At 41.4% G+C, this 20,880-nt stretch overlaps 1 protein-coding gene across 5 annotated transcripts in view; it reads left to right on the top strand.

Moving 5' to 3' along the window:
• RPS6KC1 (ribosomal protein S6 kinase C1) overlaps window positions 1-20,880 on the top strand; it is a 171,236-nt gene that overhangs the window by 132,939 nt on the left and 17,417 nt on the right. For 4 of the 5 annotated variants that reach the window (XR_008390242.1, XM_053658206.1, XM_037164330.2 and 1 more), the window contains 2 exons: window positions 13,131-13,213; window positions 14,499-14,594. Coding sequence is in view for 4 of the 5 variants with exons in the window: in XM_053658206.1 (XP_053514181.1) it covers window positions 13,131-13,213; window positions 14,499-14,594 (179 nt within the window). In the remaining variant the exon portion in view is untranslated. The remainder of the gene's footprint in view (window positions 1-13,130; window positions 13,214-14,498; window positions 14,595-20,880) is intronic. The other variant, XM_037164331.2, reaches the window with a different exon arrangement.

Raw genomic sequence — 20,880 nt, 5'->3', positions numbered from 1 at the left:
GTTACAGCATTTTAAGTATAAAGGAAAAATAAAATTTTAAAGTAGTTTTCTTTTATTAGTTTACCAGTCTTAACCAATCATTAAAAAGTAGGTAGAAAATAGACCTATATGCATTGAGCATATAAAATGCAAACAACTGTGTTTGAAAGTTTAATCTGTAATCTGAATGAGTTGAACTGTTTACACGTTAGATCTTATGCTAATAATATCACTTAGGTTTCCCATTCTAGTCTTAAAAAGTTGAGACAGTGTCCTATCAGCACGTGCCCTTGACCTTTAGTTTCCACCCCACTGTGAGTCTTTGTAAATACCCGAAATTTACACTGATATTTCTTCTTGAGTGCTTTCCAGGCTTGAATTTATAGGTGAATCTGTGTGCAAGTTGAAGTCCAAAATGCTCTTTACTGCACCCCCACCTCCGTGCTCCCAGATGTCAGAGGACAGCTTCGCTTCCTCTCTTAGGTGATTTCACACATGGGAACAGCTCACAGCTGACTGGGAAAGTGAAACATAGAAAAGCCAGGCGAAAGCTGTCTGCAAAATTCAGTTAGGGGCACGGCATTTGTTTACTGCCATTCTTTGCTGTTCCAGCCTGAATTTATCAAACAGTCCATGAATATATTTTTTGAGAATAGTTTCCCTTGCCCTACTCCGTAAACATGTTTTACACACAATTTGTTGCCTTTAAGGCATGGTACTCTGCATGATAGTTATGCGTTTGATTATTAGATCTGGGAGTCAGACCATGAATGGTTTAAAATATCATGAGGCCCTCTTAAGTTTAAAATTTAGAATATTGAGATAGAATTGGGAATTGCTAAACCTTGATATTTGTCCCATATTGGCCATTAGCTCATTGCACGGCCTTATTGTGCAAGTTTTTAGACTTTCTTGGCCTTACTTTACCAGTAATTAAACAGATTTGTGAGTACGAAAAAGATCACAGATGTCAAATCATCTAATTCCTTTCATATATGAAATTTGGTCAAAATTCAAGTCCATCTGAGTAGGTGAGGATTTTTTCCCCAAAAAATAAATATTGATTTTTTTGTCTAACATTAGTGGGGTTAAAAGAATTATCTGATGTGTAGACTTTATACACATATATTTTTACTCATAGAGTATGCACATAAAGAATATATTGTGAAAATGGGAGGTTTATGGAAAATATTTAGAGGAAAAATACCAAGGCAATTTTTTTGAGTAGGATGAAATTTGAATGCCAAGATTCTCAGCAAACAAAATTGTTTGAAGAAGATTCATTTAAATCTGAGAATTTGGGGTCTTGGGTAACTTCATCAAGCATGAAGAGTCTAATTTTAGGAATGTAAAATTGATAGAGAAAGTAAAAAAATATAGATGTATATTTTGGAATAATAATGATATAACCAGGAAATATATCAGTATCCCTGGTGTGGTCTTTTCCCTCCGCAAAGGAGAAAGAAGAAAAAGACGAGAGGGAGCTTTAGGAATAATTTTAAAAGAATAAAATATTTGTCATTAATATTTAAACATTATGTTTCAAACAGTAACTCTTTTGTTTGATTTATCCTTAAGCAAAACTCCAACAGTAGCTCTCATGTACATGGTAAATGTTTTAATGTTTTCCTTGAACAATTAGCAAGTACTTTTAATCTCTTGACTTCATTTGCTATTGTGATAAAAATGAAATCTTTATCTTCAAGAGAGAACCAGTTAACTTTTCGAATTTGTGATAGAGTAGTGCAGATTTTACACTAAGACTTTCCTGATGCAGTCCCTGTATATTCAAGAAGCCTGTGCCATGTTAATATAGTAGGATAGACAAACAGAGCTTCAAGTGAAGTCAAGTCTCACATTGTCCAGGCAACACTCTTATAATGGAAAGAAGATTAAAGGGTTGCTTTGTATAAGTTTGAGGTTCTAGAACCTTGGGATCCACCCCTGGGTAGAATGTGCCCTGGAACCCGATGATGGGCCAGTCACCTTCACCTCTGGGTGAAGGTCACTCCATATGGAAATAGACCCATTCTGAAATCATACTTCTCATCCAGCCAGAATGTGATTGGTCGCCAGTGGTGGGAATGAGACAGTGAAAGCGAAGTGGTCAGTCTCTGTTATTTGGCACCTTAGCCTCGTTCAAGAGAAGGGATTCTTCAGCTGATGGAAGTAGAGAATTTATAAGAGTGAAAGAATCCATATTGTATTTTACCTCTTTTGTGTGAAAACATCACCTCTGTACATTTCATAATGCCACCTCATATTGGAGAATGGGAGGTTTACCTCAAGTTTTAAATTAGTAAAAGGAGGTTAATTCCAATCTCTTATTAACTTCAGACATTTTTCTTTATGATCTTGAACAATTTTTCTTGTTTGTTTAGAAGAGGAGCAAGAGACTAGACACTTAAAGTTTTAAGCTATAGCTGCAGTGTATTGCCTCTTAATTTATAGGTCACATTTGATTTGGGGGCAACGATTCAGTTTATTGGTCTCATTACTTTGACCAAATCATCAGTTTCTCTTCCATGTAAAATCTGGTTATTTTGAATCTCCATGAGGTAACCAGGGCTTACTCTTCCTAAGCCATTATTCACAAATACATCTTTCAAATAAATGCTTTAAGATGCTAAGATTTAAAAAAAAATTGATGATAATAAAGCAAGTCAAATTTCTGAAGTTCCTTTCATAGCAGTGCGTGTGCCCAACACAGCCGCAGAGCCGCAGGGGGGGGGAAGCGCGTGCCCTTCCCACAACTTTCATTAGCCTTTTCCTCATCAGTCAACTTGAGTGCCAGTGGTGGGTAACACTGCGACATGGGTGGCTGTTTGGAATGGCCTTGTTCAGTGGGAAATGGAATGTGCTCTTGGGGTTTTTTTCCTATTAGAAATGTCAGGTAAGAGAGTAAGCAAGATTGTGTAGGGCTCAGAGTTATAACCAGTCAATCAGAAGTCCTAAGGCAGCTACCCATTTCTTATTTTATCTCACAAGAAAACGGTTTGCTAATGACACCTGTAAACTCCCTTGAACAAGTAATTCTTGGCTGTGGAATGCTGAATCAAGTTCAGGAGTTTGGACTCCAGCTCAGAATGTGGTGGCCAGGTCACCACGATGACAAGAGCTGGGTAGTGGGAGAGAGCAGAATTCGGTGTTTTGTCAAGCTTGGCCTGGGTTAGCTGATGGTGGTGTGTACGTACATCCAGCTCCCCACATGTGACAAAACAGGCCCAGGGGTTCAGGTAGTTGAGTGACCTGAAAACCAGCTGAGTTAATGTGGTGGCATCAGGAAGCAAAGGCGAGAGACTGGGATGAACCAAGAAAGCCGGAAAGGTGGGCCCGGCATCGCACCCCTCCCATCACCGTGTGGCCACCTGGAGAGCAGAGCCCTAGGTGTGTGGACTCCTCTGGGCAGAGTGCTGGCTTCTGTCCTTGGCCTTGTCTGGATGACACTCTAACGAACTCCGGTAACGTGATCCAGGCAACTTCTAAACAGTTCACAGACCCTCCTTGACAAACATGGCATCTGAGTAATCAGTACAATGTTGAGAACTTTATGGAATGTAGAAATGATAGTCGTGAAGCCAGCATTTTCTGAAATAGTATAAAATAAGGAAAAAAAGGAGGAAAATTCCCATTTGGAAGGATAGGGTATGAAACGCAAGTTCCATGCTCTAATTAGTCTCTCACCCTGAGAATTAAGATCTGCTGCATGGAGACATTGTGAGACCTTAGGCAAGCGAATTTCTTCTGTCCAGAATACCTCATTTCAAGCACACAGTCTTTAAACAGTTGTGCACCAACAGACTTCTGAACTTTAACAATTTAGGTTACAGGCATTAGAAGAACAAGTCAAACCTGGAATTAAAATGAAATTTTATTCTTATAGTTGGTGCGGCTTTTAGTTTTTTGCTTTCACTTGAAAGATTTTGTCTTGTTTGTGGAAACTTAATAAAATATTTGTTTCTAAATAATACCTTGAGAGAAAAGTAGGCAGTATGGTTGTCCTAGAGAACACTTAAATGAATTTGATTTTCATAACATTTAAATAGAATTTCTTATGGATACCAACCATGTCACCAGGCCGGCAGCCAGATCTTAGAGCCAGCTTGCACGTTTCCAGCGCCTTTCATGGACTCACGCGCCCAGATTCCCTGTGTTGCAAAGGGGCCGGGGAGACCTTGAACTACCTCCTGGTCCTGACTTTTTCCTGCTGCCAGGGCTTTGCACCTTCTTTCCTTGCCACAAGCCCTTCGGGCCAGAACAAACTGTAGCGATCGGCACCTGTGCAGAGGGGAGCACTGGGGGCTGTCCCGCCGACACCCTGCCCTGAACCACCGTCACATCTTGCCTGGACTACTGTGTTGTCAGCTGACTGACCTCTGTTCTCACCCTGCTTTTGTCTGTTTTGTCCGGCAGCCAGAGTACGCTCTAGAGAGCGTTAAAAACTTTCCAGCCTGTCACGTGTCCAAGTGCCTGATGGGACCCGAGAAAATGAATGTGATGAGGCCTTTTTAGGTGTTTTGCGTGAACAGTGCTACCACCCAAGATTGGTATATTTCTTTGGCAAACATTTGCTATGGGGCTCCTGTGTCCCAGGCACTGTGTCCAGGAGCTGGAGAGAAAAGACATAATTGGTAAACTATTGACAGTTTCTTTGAAGATTTATATAAAACAAGAGACTACCCAAACAGAAGACCTATACCATTGGTTAATTAGGATATTAATAGATTTTTATAGGTGCATAGTTTGTATTGATAGAATGGTAATTTACCAAGCTCACGAAAGATACGCTGGGCTGTCCCTTTTCTCGCAGTTTGGTTCCATATAATGTTGGACAAAGAAAAATTCTTTCTTCTGCGTTTCTTTCTCTTTGCTCTTTAGTCATCAGCTGTAGTGGAAGACTAATGCTCAGCCCCTGCATGGAAAATCTTTATACACAGCAAGAGCTGGTGAGCGAAATTGACTAGAATTTTGTAATTCTAGTCCCTTTCAATTAGCAACAGATGCTGCAGGGAAGGCCGCCTGCGTGGCAACGTGGCACGATCGGGAGTGCTCCTTGCAGGAAAAAATACGCGCTTTTCCTCGGTCCAGATATGTCAGTGTGTCACTAATGGTAGATTAGAATTTTTCTTTTTAACCTTTCTCTCCTCCTAAGGCCAATAATGAAGTCTGTCTCCCTTGGAAGGGAGTTAACAAATGTTTGGTCATTCGTAACAGCGTTTGAAATCTCGCTGAACACCGACAGCATTCGTGGAAAAAGTGAAACTCTCCAACTTGTTTTCTGACACTGTTTAGTTTTAAGGTTTATAAGAGTGTGGCTTCATTTTCACATTGTCTTCTTCACCCAGGATTTGTCTTTTATTCCAAAAGCTAAGGTATTTTTGTTACTTACGTTTCTTTTCCAAAGGAAAGAGCTGGAATTCTTTTTTAAAAATAATTTATTTATTTATTCCTAGATAGAGGGGAAGAGGGGCAGAAACAGAGGGAGGGAAACACCGATGTGAGAAACGTCAGTCGGTCGCCTCTTGCACGTGCCCTGCTGCCCCGGGACGGGGCTGGCAACCCTGGCAGGAGCTCCGCCTGGAGCCGGGTGGGTGACCCTTCACCTTGTGGAATGGTGCCCCACCTGCTGAGCCACACCGGTCAGGGCGAGAGTTGGGATTCTCAAGGTGAATTTTCAAAAATGAAAATAAATTACTTTTGAAAAAACTTTTCAAAAATTAATTTGGAAAAAAGTTCTGTGGCATTAGAAAAATGTATTTACTCTTCTTCCCCTAAATATGCTTACTACTGATTTAATGTATTACACTTTAACGTATTACATAGGTCTGTGCCTTTAAACTTGTTCTGTCATTTTGCTATTTGGATAGAGTGCTATGTCATTTATGTGACAAAGTCTTCCACCATCTAACTGTTGGCTTAAATTGACTATTACATAAATGCTTATTTGCAACAATTGCTTTTTCATTGGGATTTATATGACTGCTTAATAACAATTCCACAGTTACTGTTATTTTGAGAGTGAAAAGAAATAAGGCTTTTAAGATTCTCTTTATTAAGAAAAGTATAGTTAAGGAAAAGAGTTTAGGAAACATATTTAAATACTTGTCCTAAATTGAAAGATAATTTTTTAATAAATGAAATTCTTATCTAAGAAATTCAGAACTTCCTACTGTATTTTTGGACTATAAGATGGACCTAAGTTTTAGAGGAAAATAGGAAAAAAATTTTTGAAGCAAAAAATGTGGTAAAGTATTTAATAACATAAATTTTCACCAATGTAAATGTAAACAGAACTCCAACAGCAGCATTAACACCCATTATTCCTCCCAATTTGGGGGATGGAAGCATCTTATAGTCTGAAAATTTCCTGCCAGGTATATTTCTTGCGCGGGAAAAATTTCCTGCGGTATATTTCCTGCCAGGTCCTGGAAGGAGGGTAGCAACAATAGAACACACTGCCAGGTGGAGGCTGTGGTTTCTGGAATGGGTGTGGGCAGCTACAGTGTTAACATTGATAGAGGTAAGTGGAAGGACGAGATGTCCTGAGTGGGGAACAGAATCAGGTGACATCGCCAGTTTGAAGCTGTGTCTCAACAAATCCATCAGGAGCTACCTGAGTAATATCAGATTCCCTTACTTATCATGCATTTTAACAGTAATGTAAGTTCTGAGTTTGGGGTGCTGAGGGCACTACAATTGCTTGAAATGAAAGGTGGTGATTTTTTTAAAGATTTTATGTATTCATTTTTAGACAGAGGAGGAAGGAAGGACAAAGAGAGGGAGGGAAGCATCAATGTGTGGTTGCCTCTCACGTGTCCCCCACTGAGAACCTGGCTTGACTCCCAGGCATGTGCCCTGACTGGGAATCGAACCAGCAATCCTTTGATTCACAGGCCGGTGGTCAATCCACTGAGCCACACCAACCAGGTGCAAGAAGATTCTTCTTTATGAACCTTTGTAGAAAGGTTGTTCTTCATTTAAAGCTTGAGTTTGAGATGTATTTTCTAGCTCTTTACATTTTCTGTAAAATTTTCAGCATAGCATTAGCATTATGTTTGGTTATTTTGGAGTCACATCTTTGTCACACATATGTGGCTTCAATTGTATAGGAAACAATTGGACCTGTATAGCCCTGCAAGGCAGGCAGACAGGTCCCTTCAGTGATGCTGAGATCAGGTGGTCTGTCCAGTGTCCTTCCAGCTTCCTTGGGTCTGGGTGGATATTTTGGGGGTTTTTTTTCCCTCACTTCTCATACAGATGTAGACATTTTCTGGTTTCCCGAGTCCAAGCTACCTCTTTTTATACTCCTTTACGTTTCAGGAGTGAGGCTTTATAGTTACAGCTTTGGGGTCAGGTGACATTATTATTTTTGGCTTTGTGGGGAGACTTAGTAAACTCTGATATCGTAAGGACTGTCCAACTCTATTATACTATGTTTCAATAAGCCCAGTGACAGTATGGGTTACCAAGGTAGCGCTGTTTTTCTGAGAACTGTCCTGGCTTGTTGAAGAGTGTTCTGTGAGGTGTTAAACAGGAGTTAAGCCTGTGGAGGCCAAGTACATTTTACGTTGTGATATCCTTATTGTTATGTGAGCTCGTTTATTCATGTGTGAAATGAGGTAGTTTGAACCATCAGTGTGACTCGGTAAGATTGTTCATTGTGTCAGAATCTGAGACTTGATGGTGCCCAAGTGAGAGTTCCAGAATTTTACTAAGCTGTTCCCACATACTTGATGTCCTTAAAAAATTCTGGATGATTCAGAATCTAAGCGGGAGCCATGTCTGTCTCCATCACATTGAAAGGTGGTAACAGTTAGAGGCAGTGACACTGATTCCTTTCACTTGCCACCAGGTTCCTGAGGACAAGGGCAGAGTGGCTCAGTCTAGAAATGAGAGGACGGAAGATCCGAGGGATGCTGGCTCGTTTCGGCATAATCCCACTCCCTGGGCATCTTAGGTGAATGGAGGTAGAAAAAGTTATGAGAAAGGCTCATGAGTGCTTTTGAAGATGCTTTCAGGATCATAAAGCTTACAGGTAGGAGGGATGGCCAGGGCTCTGGCTGTCCTCATTTTCAGGGCAGCCTGGTGACCTCCCCAGCCAGGCTCGGACAGAAGCAAGACTGGAGCCCTGTCCATGCGTGTCTTTGACTCAGCAAGAGAATGTCTTTTTTTGTGTGGGGATACAGTGAGAATGTGTTTGTTTTCTTAGGGAGTAGTTTATTTTCCCTCCTGATCACTGTGCTTGATGCCCGCCGTCCCGCTGCACTTGTGGAGTGAGGCTGCGGTTCTGCCGCGCTGGGAAGGCGAGTGCAGCATGCAGTGGGTAGCTGGGACGGGCTCGGAAGCTTGACGTGTCGGGTTTTGTAGGAAAAATAGTTGGAGAAGTGACAAAACGGGGGTAGAATCGATCCTTTAAAACGCATTTCTGCTTTTATTTTTCAGAGATTAAAAACACTTAAGGTAGGAGTTTAAAGAGATTTCTCAGCTCTACCTTGTTTAAAATAGCCTCACACATTTATTTGGTATTTAAGTTTTCTGCTTTTGAAGTGTGGCCCATGTGCCTGACCAGTCAGCTGGTGTTTGTAGTAGCTGTCACGTAGCTTTGTGGAGACAGGGACTGGCACAAATAGCGCCCCTCTTTTAGGACACCATCATAAGCATGTAATTCTGTAATATAACGATATCACACTGTGTGACTTTTTTGGTGAAATGCTCTAATTAAAATGATAAATTATTACACCCTGCCAACCACACTCAAGCAGGCCTCACTTCTGCCGGACCCTGTGTAAATCAGTAGTACTCTTGGTTTATGCTTAAGTATTTTGTAGGTTTTGCAAGTGAAGCAGTTTCAGAGTTTTTCTTTCTTTCTCTCTCTCTCTTTCTTTCGTTCTTTCTCTCTTTCTTTCATTGTATTGATTATGCTATTACAGTTGTCCCATTTCCTCCCCTCTGCCCTGCACACCTCCCCCCACCCGTTTAGTTCAAGTCCTTGGGTTTTTGACAGTCATGTGACCTCAGGCTTCTTTTTGGCGGTGCAATTTCAGAGTAAAGCTTTACAGTTTCAATCTGAGTATTAGATTAGGGGCTAGTTTGTAATAATATTAAAATGTTGGGGGATATTCGGATTGGGACTCATCACACGCTGTGGCACTTCACCTTTGATCATTATCTACTCGTTAAGGACTTGGGCAGAACATTGCAGGGATTTCACAGGAGCGTAGAACCAGCGAAACTAGTTCTTAGACTCCTTCGCTGAACAAGTCCACAGAAACCAATAAAGGAATACATCTTGTCGGTCTCATCAAGTTCCTCTCAAACTTTCCTGCTCAAGTCCTTCTGCCTGCAGAGGTGATGTGCAGTGAGTGCCGGGGGACCAGGGAAATATGATCCTGAAGTTACTTTGAAGCCTTTTATCTCGCAATCCATGCAAATTTTATACTCTCTTCCATAATAGATCAGTGTTTCTTTTAATAGTGAAACAATACCCACCCCCTTTCACACGTATAAAAATCTTTATGCTCAGGAAGATGTACTGTGCTTATTTGGTAGTTTCAGGGACCCCCCCCACAACATGCACACAGATGGTGACACATTTCATCCCCCCCCCCACCAGGGGAGCGTACCAGCAGTGATGTGGGTAACTGGCGTAAATATGTAACTTTCGATGGTCTAGGCTACACTGGTGCTGGCACTTGGACCTTTGGCTGAGTTTAAAAGGAGCCTTTATAAATGGTTTGCATTAGACAAACTTACCTCAGTGACCCTCTGCTCTGTTCTGACAGGAAAGCTTTCTGAGCAGAGGCTCAGCGTAGGGCTTTAGTCCAGAGCTCCAGCACCTGTTGTTAGACGCTATACAACCATCTTACTAATTTTCTCAACTTTTGATTGGGTCTGAGGTTCCTCTTTTCCCAGGACACTCAATTACTACATGAGTTCTTCTCCAAAGTCACCCGACCCAAATACATTCTCCACAGTTTGCTTGGAGATTTTAAATAATGCATGTAAAATATTAGACGCAGTTCCTTTCACATGGTAGGCAGTCGGCAAGTGTTAGCTGCTATTTTGTTGCAATTATCATCATTGTGTTGTGTGCCTACTATGAGCCAAGCAACAGACCATCCATGGAAAGGTGGACTTGGTGGCGTCCTGCTCAGAACAGATGGCTGACCAATAACGTTAGGTCTCGACTTGTGAACAGGGGTCACCTTTATTATAAAACTATGGAACGTGTACTACTTGCTGTAGGATTAAAGAAAATGGAATCACTTAAATTCTTGAGCAGCAACATAGTGAAAGATATAACCATCAGCTATGCCAGCAGGAAAAGCGGCATTAGTGTTGCACTGTTCAGCAGTGTGGCCAGCACGTGGGGTTCTGTGGATGAAGAGTGGCCTAGTCTGAGCCGCGTACGCGTGCTGGTTGAACGACTCCTGGGTTGAGACCTCATAGTGGAGGCCCGATTGTACGCACGCCCGACTAAGCTGGACAGTTGAATGTTAATTACTGGTCAGTGAGAGGCCATATCAGAATTTTGAGTAGAAAAGGGATATGCTGACTATTAAAACTGGGAGGAAACGTGCAGAAAGCTGTGTTTGATGAGCACGGTACATTCCTTTCACTTTTGTCAAGTTTCTAAGGACATACACCCTTTCCGGGCTTGTAGAGCACACTTGAAGGAGATGGCGGTTCTCTGCAGGCAGATGGGGTGGGTGTGGAAGCAGTGGGCTTGAATCTGGGAGCGCACCCTGAGCACTTTGATGAGAAACCAGGAGGGAATTGCCCTTCAAGAGAATCACTGTTTTAGGAGGTCACTGATCTCAGATCTAAGCCCACACGTTGTGGATGATACGAGTGATTCCTCGAGACTCTGAGTCCAGAACGCTGGACTGCTCGTCTGTGCTTCCCGCGATGTGGACTGACAGTCAGGCTGTGGGTGAGCAGCCTCCAGGGAAGGGTAGAGCTGCCTGCCCCGCCCCGACAAGCCTCAGTGTTTTCATGTCATCTTTTTGCACATTTCACATTGTGCCATTTAGATATTCACGCTGGTTAATAAGTATGGAATGAAAATAAATATATCACTACCCCAGAGGCAAATCGCTAAATCATTTTGTCATATTGTCTCACCAGTCTTTTGTGTAAATGTGCAATTTTAAAATAGAATTCTGATGTTTTAGAGCTTGTTTTTGTTTTTTAATTTAATATAACCAGATGTTGACTTAGACACTTGACACTTTGCATGAAGACATCATCTTAAATGATTATGTAGAAGTATTCCATCATAGGGAGTGCCGCTGTATATCATTAAGTCTCCACTGTTAGAGTTCTCAGTTTTTAAAATGAGCTGCAGTTTCATAAATGCCAGTGGATCTAGGAGGATTAGGGGACTTGGTTGTGCACACAATAGATGTGTGAGAGCAGCTAGTTAGAGAAGGGAGGGTGTGGCCTGGCGTGAAGCTCTGTGGGAGAAGGGGGTGGGAGGCTGGGGAGGGGCTGGCGTGAAGGGCGTAGGTCTGTGTAAGTCAGGAAACCCGGGAGGAGAGTGAGGGTGCAGGCGTAAGGACGAAGGCTGCCGAAGTGGGCTGCGTGCAGTGTCTTACACAGGAGTGGCTCTTTTTTCTTTCTCTGATCTTAGTTTCAAGACTTAAAGCTTGAGCTATTTTGTAAGTTTTATGGTTCTCCCACACACAGATTTACTAAGTATCAGTTGAAAGACTGGGTGCCTGAGCACCACTTCCAGTTATTACTTTCTTCTTCCTTTTTCTTCTTTATATAAGTACGCACGTTTATTTATTTACTTTTGTTTTTTAAATTATATTTTATTGATTTTACTGTTGCAGTTGTCCCAGTTTTCTATCTTTTCCCCCCTCCCCCCAACACCCCCACCCCCTCAGGCAGTCCCCACCCCTTTGTTCCAGTCCGTGGCTCATGACTGTAAGTAAGTTCTTTGGCTACTGCATTTCCTGTACTGTACTGTGCGGCCCCGTGGCTACTCTGTGATGGCCTGTTTGTGAGGACTTCTCAGTCCCCTCACCTCTTCACCCACTTGCCCTCACTACCTGCCAACCATCAGACCACTCTCTGTGTCCATGATTCTGTCTCTGTTCTTCTTGTTTGCTTAGTGTGTTTTTTAGATTCAGTTGTTGATAGATATGTATTTATTGCCATTGTATTGTTTCTAGTATTGATCTTTTTCTTTCTACCCCAAGGCTTTAGAAGATCATTGGTATGAGTTGTGGGTTACCTGCAGACCACCAATGAGTGTGTTTTGTCATTCGAATACAAACGGGCAGATATTGATAAGGCTTAGTGATTAATTGAATGCCATTAGGAAAGGACAAGAATATGTCAAACATGACTTAAGGACTAAACGCCTCAGAAGTGGTGAAGTGAGGAGTTTTTGCTGATTTGTGGAGAAACTTAAAAGTGGATTCCTGCAAACTCACATTTAAGGCACCTGTGCTGCCAAGATAGAGGTAACACAGATAAAATTGTAATTCGTAGACACTCTACAATCCCTTATCTTAGCCAGTAGTTTCAGTGGTGACTTAAGACAACACATCTCTGTACTTGTAATAACAAAATGGGTAAATTTGCATTGCACCCGCTCCCTCTGTAGTTGAAATCAATTGGTTATGTGGGGGAGGGATGATACTGTGAGCTAGGTCTGAGTTCTCCTACTGATCTATTATGTGACATCGGACAGGGCATTTCACCTCTCTGGTTTCTAATCTGCACAAGGATAATTAATACTGGTTTAAACAATTTTTGCAGTTTCTTCTGAACCTAGGGTTTTTATGTTAAAACAAGACATGACCTCTGAGGCAGAGTTGGCTATACTGTCTCAAATTTGAAAAATTAAGCAAAATGCTAATCTAGTAGATTCATGTAACTTTTAAGTATAGCATCTTGAAGGTGTCCCTCTATCAACCAAAGAACAAACGTCTCGGTTTAATATATGACTGTGTCAGAAAAAAAAATGCAACCACAGTAGGTGACCAAAGGGAGAAGTAACTTTCAGGAATTTTGAAAGCCCAGTAGTATTTAGTATGTGCTCTCTCAGCATTAAAAAGGTCACCTTGCTTATACATGTTAATTTCAGAAGTTTAATTGACCTTCGGAATTTTAATGGCAACCTTTTTTGGTATATGTAGAGGTTGGAGCAATCACTGAAGAAACCGAAGCCTGCGATTGGTGGAGTCTGGGTGCCGTCCTCTTTGAACTTCTCACTGGCAAGGTAAGCAGTGACCCGGACACTTAATAAGCTTCACCAGCTGCTCCCTTGATTTCGAGCTGAGAATGTTTAGCTTCTGCCTTTAGTTTTTAGATCAGGGACTCGGTAAGAAAACCTCTGAGAAATACGTTTATCAAGATCCCAGATTTTTTTTTTTTTACAAAAATAGAGTTGTACTACACTGAATAAATTGATGGTAAAATTCTGTTATGTCACAGTGTTAGCACACAGTAGGGTAGAAGACTACACATATTTTCTCTTCATTTTTTATGATTCAGTTGGAACAGAGTTCTGTCTGTACGGTACATGCCAGGATGTATTAGAGTTCTCTGGGTGAATTTTAAGCATCTCGTCTGGAGTCAAGAGGGAATTCTCATTTTAGAAAATTAATATAGCTATGAAAAGTAACATCCTTTTCCTCAATACTGTAAATTTTTCCTGTGTGCTAGTTTAAGGACTGAATTTAAACTTATCAGTAAATTTTAAGAAAGACACTTGAGGTTAATTGACTTTCATAGAGCACTGTACAGACTGCCTCTTGGGAAGAAAACAGGAAATGAGCAGTCATATTTTTATAAGTCATCACGTACCTTAAATATGTACATAAGACTGAATTCCCAAGATAGTTGTAGAATTTACAATTCACCTATACATGCGGTTATACCATAATGTGCTATATAGACATAATGTATCATTATTAACAGATTCTAATATTTGAAGATTATTAATACATTACAAATTTTAGTGATATCTAAAGCCCCTTTTTAGTTTTCTTTACATTTTTATCTTTATTGATTTTAGAGAGAGAGGCAGGGAAGGATAAAGAGAGGGAGAGAAACATCGATGTGAGAGAGAAACATTGATTGGCTGCCTTTTGTAGCTGCTCCAACCGGAGACCAAACCCCGCAGCCCAGGCCCAGGCCCAGGCCCTGACCGGGAATCCAACTGGTCAGGGTTTGATCTGGCGTTTCAGTTTGCAGGGTGGTGCCCAAACTCCTGGGCCACACCGGCCTACGGGCCCTTTTAATTTTCATATGTAATCTAAGCTCTCCTACTTATGAGCTATTTTTTTTGTAACTAAGGGAAAAGGGCTGGTAGCATCAGCTTCTGATGTGATTTTGCTGATTGCTTTCCATCCAGTCGGAGGTTTTATAGCTTTAGCACCCTCGTCCTAAACTGCCTGGGCAGCACTGTTGAACACCACAGCTCTGGTAAATCATGGTCGCTTTCTCTGTGTGCGCTGGCCTTATGTCCTGGGATAAGCAGTGTGCCTGACTGACTGTTTCAGACGCTGGTCGAGTGCCATCCGGCAGGAATAACCACTCACACTACTTTGAACATGCCGGAATGTGTCTCTGAAGAGGCTCGCTCACTCATTCAGCAGGTAACATGATTGACCTATTGGCCAAGTGTGTCCGCCATGCAAGTTAGTAGAGCCTGCAGCTCCAAAACCTGCAAGAAATTAGTTTTGGGCAGGAAAGATCCATTACTAGTTACAAATTCAGAACTAATACTGTATATCTTTAGATTTCTGCTGTTATCTAAGTATTGGTGAGGTTCGAGAGAGCAGGTAAAGCTTATTGGTATTAATTTTTTTTAATTCAGGCTAATGTTTAGTTAATTTTGCATATTTGTGTAGGCATGAGATTTCAGTATTGCTTTTCCCAGGCATAGGCCTGAAACTGCAGTGAGCTTCTTACACCGATTCCCTGCATTGAAAATGCCCCTCTGGTCTGAACACTGGATTTGGTGAGCACACCCAAGGGTGGCAGCGCTGTGGCAGTCACTGTCAGGCCCGGGATCCGTACACTTTCATTAAAACTGTAATGGGAAAGGCTATTTGCACAAGGTCAAGAACTGAAATTTTTGTTTAGAGAAACATGAATGTTTTTTTGATCAGGGAAAACAAAACTTTTTAAAAAGTGAGGGGTTAATACATTAAGAAGACGAAATACCTAGTGTCCTGTTGAAGAGCGATTGTGGTTCCATTCACAGACACGCACGGCCTGGGCTGTACGCTGTACAGGTGAGACGGAGATCAGTGTGTCGCAGATGGGCGTGGCGAAGGCTGTCGCCTGGGTTTGAAGAAAACTTTGGCAAGTGAAGTTAAGGAGGGGTTACTGTGGAGGCCGTGGTAGCGTTGGGAAGGTTTTTGTGTGGTGGGTGTTATTTTTGTGGAGCCTTAGACTGACTTTCGGCACAACAGGGACGGATGTGGGAGGAATAGCTGCATGGAACGATCAGCTTCAACAAAGGATGAAATCTAAAGGATGCAATTTGGGAAATCAGAAGTTCGGTTTGTCTAGAGTGGAAGGATAAGTATAGGGATGAATAATGGTAGCAGATGAACGTGGAAAGAGAAGTTGGGATTCTGTCGTGGGGTTCTACTTTCATGAACCCCAGGGTGAGTGATAATGTTTAACTCAGGAACGAAAATGTGGAGTTTTTGTGCAGAAGAGTGAACGGATCAGAATTGCACTTCACAAACATTCTGAAAATATAAAGCAGTGTAATTGGGGTGGAAATTCTGGAGTGAGAATACCCGAGCCCTTTGCAAAAGGGGTAGGAGATAACGGGGAGACATAGAAAACATTTCATTCGAATGGGGAAAAGGACAGCTACTCACTTGATTTCATCCCATTTGTTGTGGCACAAAAAAGGTAAATTGAAAAAATTTTTGTTGGTAAATAACCTCAGGAAGGATAGCAACTGCTATTTTTTTTTGTTGTTTCTCTTCCTTAAAGAAGTAGTCAGTGTCATACAGAGTGGGGCAAAAGTAGGTCAACATGTTTATATGGAAAATAATAATAAATAATATAAGAATAAACTGTTTCTTGTACTCACAACTGTTAACCTACTTTTGCCCCACCCTGTATAATGACGCGAATAGAATTCTTTGTATTAATTGATAAAGGTCTGCTGCTCCCGTCTTTATTAGAATTATGCAGTAAAGGAGTCTAGGCTTAAGGTGTGTTAAATCCCCAAATATAGATACTTAAAGCGCATGTAGTAGCAGCTCAGCATTCTGCCATTGGCCTCTAAGGAAACTGCCACTCATGTTGCGGAAGCATCGTCAGGAAAGGGAAAAGGGGTCTCTTGGCGCAATTAGCAATTTGTCACTTTACTTTCCTCTTCCACTACCTCACAGGTCATAGAGGTCATTCAAAGAAAATCACAAAATGATTTATTTGGAAATAATTACTCTGCTTTGGGGAGATTTCCCCTTCAGCCTGTCTGCTCCTTGCTGTTTCCAGGTTTCAGAAAGCCCTGCTCCCATGGTTCAGTCGTCTCAGTCAAGGGACTGGTACCGAAGGAAACATAGTTGCGTTTTAAATGCAGTTTTTAAAACAGCTCCTTACATTTTACAAAGCCTCGGAGCATATGTGTTTGTACTTCACGGTGTACGTTTAGTTAATTATGACATAGTTGCTCTGTCCGTTGAAAGATCATTATATGAGGGAAAAACCCTTCAAAACAAATTTCTGTGTCTTTATCGCTCAGCTTTATTGCCTCTTCTTCAGGAACGAGGAGGTTGGCAGTGACCGTCCTGGATTTGCCCCTGGTTGACACGTTCTATTAAGCAGTGGAATCTTCGCGTGCTCTCTCTTGAAGCCTGGTGTAGTAATTAAAGTGGTGGAATAAGCAAGATGGTCACGAGAGAAACAGTCATACTTGGCCTACAGATTTGTTCTTGCAAATGTATAGAAGAGTCCATGAACTAAGTGAATTGACTTTTAGTAAAATGAAAACGTGAACTTCTATTAGAATTTTATAATGAGGTCATGTTTTAGATAGAATGGTGGAGGAGAAGCCCATTGTAACAAAGAAGAAAGAACTTATGTGTTTCCTGAAATTGTAAAAAATATACTATAATTATAGTGAATTCTTACCAATATTTGACATTTCAAATTTATATTAGAGTTTCTGATACCCTCCACATTTCAGTCAGTAGACATGAATTACCTGATTTTGAAAATGGGTTTGATACATTTAGGTTACTCTTATTTTGTTTTATAATAGCTTTTCTCCTAACACTTTAGCAACTGATAAGTCGGTATTTCTTAGAGGAGTTAGATTTAATAACAGGAGTCATTTTGAGTGCTAGGTACAGTAATTTCTTTTTTTTTTTTTTTTTTAAGATTTTATTTACTTTTAGAGAGAAGGGAAGGGAGAGAGAAAGGGAGAGAAACATCAATGTGTGGTTGCCTCTTGCACGCCCCCTCCTGGGGGTCCTGGCACGCAACCGAGGCATGTGCCCTGACTGGGAGTCGAACCAGTGACCCTTTGGTTCACAGGCCCAGACTCAATCCACTGAGCCACCAGCCAGGGCTAGGTACAGTAATTTCAAGTTAAAAGACTGTGAGCACCGGTGTTTGAAGTGCAAGCCTCACTGCCTTCGTGGGCTTGGTCACATCAGGGTGAAGCACTGCATTCTTGATGTGTGCTGATCACACACACACCCGGGAGATGCTGTAACAGCGTTGAGAGTATGGATTCTGGAGCCGTAGCACCTGAACTCAAGTCTTGTCCTTGCTACTTCATGCTTCCCTGGGTCTCTGTTTTCTCATCTCTGAAACAGAGAAAGTAATGGTAGATATTCATAGAATTGTGAGTTAAATGAATCAACCTACATGAAGCACTTAGAGTAATGCCTAGCACACAGTGAGCGCCACACAGATGTTTTCGTTATTCTTGTTGACGGGACAGTGTCGAGGGTTCATGACATGCAGTGATCTGTAACGTGGTGAGGCGTGCAGTTGAATCGCAGGGTTGCCAATGTCAGGGTGAGGCAGCTGATGATGATATGAAGAAAGGGGCTCAGGAAAGCAGTGGCCTGGCGTGGAGTAGGAAGTCAGTCGATACTTTTCACACAAATAATGGAATGAATGAAGCATGAATGGGAGAAAAATAGAAATAAAGGAAAAAGAAGAAGTAGAAGTTGGGTTTAAATCTGAATAGCGGGATTTTCTGTATGTACAGAATCATTAATGTAAGGAAATTGTTTAAATATTTTAGTTACAGTTGGCTAAATTTTGTGAAAAAAGTACTTGCTATGGAAATACTTTGAGGTTTCAATGGTGGATGAGGAAGTTGGCAAATTCTTTCCTCGAAAAGGACAGTATAAACTTAGATAGAATTGGCAAAAACAACCATCTCAGTCTCCTGGAAATTGATCAGAGAAATACAGAAATCTGAAAAGTGTTTATGCTTGAAAAACAGTGGAACTTTGGGAAAGAACAGCGGCACTCTCTGGCACACTTGCCCGGGGCTGTGCCCACTGTCTTTTCCCTGCTGAGTCAGGTGTGAGGGTTCTGCCGGACTGGGGCGGGCCACAGGCCCCCCACCCCCCGCCAGGTTGTGGGCACAGGTGCAGGAGCAGGGAGAAGCCCTGTGAAAAGTGAGAACCAGGACTGACTTGAATGTGGCCTGAATTTTGAATGTGTTCCCATTGGCAGAGGATGGAAGCTTTAGTGGCCACGCTACTTTTTTTCCTCCATGTTCCCTCTCCCCTTCCTTTGGTAACCGTCATCATGTTCTCTACATCTATGGGTAGGTTTCTGTTGAGTGTTTCTGGATTCCACATGTAAGTAAAATCACACAGTATTGGCCTTTCTTTGTCCAATTGCGTTCACTTAGCTTAATACTCTGTGTCCATCCATGTTGTTGGAATGTTAAAATTTCATTCGTTTTGGTTGCTGAATAATATTTTATTCTATGTGTATATATACCACATTTTCTTTATCCATTCATCAATTGATGATGGATACCGTGGCTCCTTCCCTATCTTGGCTCTTGTACGTGATGCTGCAGTGGATGTGAGGGTGCGTGTGTCTTTGAATTCATGTTTTTGTTTTCTCGGGATAGGTACTGGAAGTGGAATTGCTGGGCTGTATGGCAGCTGTGCTTTTAATTTTTCTAAGCAGTCTCCATACTGTTTTCCATAGTTGCTGTACCAGTTTACAAGCCCATCAACAGTGTACAGGGGTCCCTTTTTTCCACATCTTTGTCTGCATTTGTTACTTGTTGATTTTTTGATGACAGCCACTCCGACAGGTGAGAGGCGGTATCTCATTGTGGTTTTGATTTGCATCTCTGATGATTGGTGATGTTGACCACCTTTGCATAGGGCTGTGGGCATCCCTATGTCCTCTTTGGATAAATGTCTGTTTAGGTCCTCTGCCTGTTTTTTCAGGATTGTTTGGGGTTTTTTTGGGGGGGGTTAAGTTGTATGAATTTCTTCTATATTTTATATATAACTCTGTATTGGATGTATCATTTGAAATATCTTCTCCCATTTAGTAGCTTTTCATTTTGTTGATGCTTTCCTTCACTGTGCAAAAAATTATTAGTTTGATGTAGTCCTATTTATTTTTTTTCTTTTGTTGCCCTTGGCCGAGGTGACTTATGCCAAAAGATGTTGCTAAAAGCAATTTCAAAGAGTTTATTGCCTATGTTTTCTTCCAGGAATTTTATGGTGTCAGGTTTTACATTTAAGTCTTTAATCCATTTTGAGTTTATTTTTGTATATGGTGTAAGAAAGTGGCCTGATTTTGTTATGCTGCATGTATCTGTCCAGTTTTCTCAATGCACTTATTGAAGAGAGTATATTTACACCATTGTATATCCTTGCCTCCGTTGTCACGTTTGAATGCAGCCTCTTTTCAATCGCTGGTTGGCCACTAAGCCATGCAGACACAGGGATGACCCCTAGGAAGCCAAGGTCAAAAACAGAAACAAGAAAAAGTATGAGCAGAGCTATCAACAGCTGCTTATTACAGTGCGGGGGGCGGGGTGGGGAGCAGGTTTGCAGCTTTGCCTGAAACACGTTGCTAAACCATCCGACAGCAGTGTTCACAGCCTTCACGGGGGGAAGTCAGACTTCAGAGTTGCTAAAATGTATTCTCTGAAATGTCCCTTTTCCAGAAAAATATTATAAGACATTCAGAAATAAAAAAGTCTGACCTATATACAGGGTTAAAAGCAGTCAATAAGAGTTTTCTCTAAAGTGTCCCCAGATTTTAGGTTTTTCAAAGTGGATATTATAAATATGTTTAAAGAAGGGAAGGAGACTGTGTTTAAAGAATTAAAGGAAAGTAGGACAACAATGAATCAACAAAGATTCTCAATAAGGATTTAAAAATTGTATTTTTAACAAAAGAACCAAATAGAAGTTCTTTAGTTCACAGTGCAGTAATTGAGATGAAGGAGTCACTAAGGGAAACAAGTTTATAGAATATTTTAACAGCAAATTCGAGATGAAGACTCAGTGCATTTGAAATAAAACAACAGAAATTACTCAATCTGAAAAACACGAAAAAATGCACAGGGCTACGAGATGTGTAAGAGAATATCAAATGTATCAGTGCACATGTGATGGGAGTCCCAGACGGAAAGGAGAGAGGGGAAGGGGCAGCGAAGCTATTGGAAGAAATAACAGCTGAAAATGCTGTGTGACGAGAAACACTGATAGGCACTGAAGAAGCTCAGTGGAGCCTGCGGACGAACGTGCAAAGAGATCCGTACGTAGACACGTTGTGGGCAAATTACTGAAAGACAGAAACAAAGAGGGAGGTTTCGCAAGCAGTGAAAGAGAACAGTTTGGATACAAGGGAACATTAATGTGTGACTTCTCATTAAAAACAATGGAAGACAGTTGATTACATTTCTTG

The sequence above is a fragment of the Artibeus jamaicensis genome, unplaced genomic scaffold, assembly GCF_021234435.1.
Source record: "Artibeus jamaicensis isolate MK-2021 breed Jamaican fruit bat unplaced genomic scaffold, CSHL_Jam_final contig_2170, whole genome shotgun sequence".
In the NCBI taxonomy this organism is placed as follows: domain Eukaryota; kingdom Metazoa; phylum Chordata; class Mammalia; order Chiroptera; family Phyllostomidae; genus Artibeus; species Artibeus jamaicensis.
The sequence above is the reverse complement of the archived record's forward strand: the minus strand, read 5'-3'. Positions and strand labels throughout refer to the sequence as shown.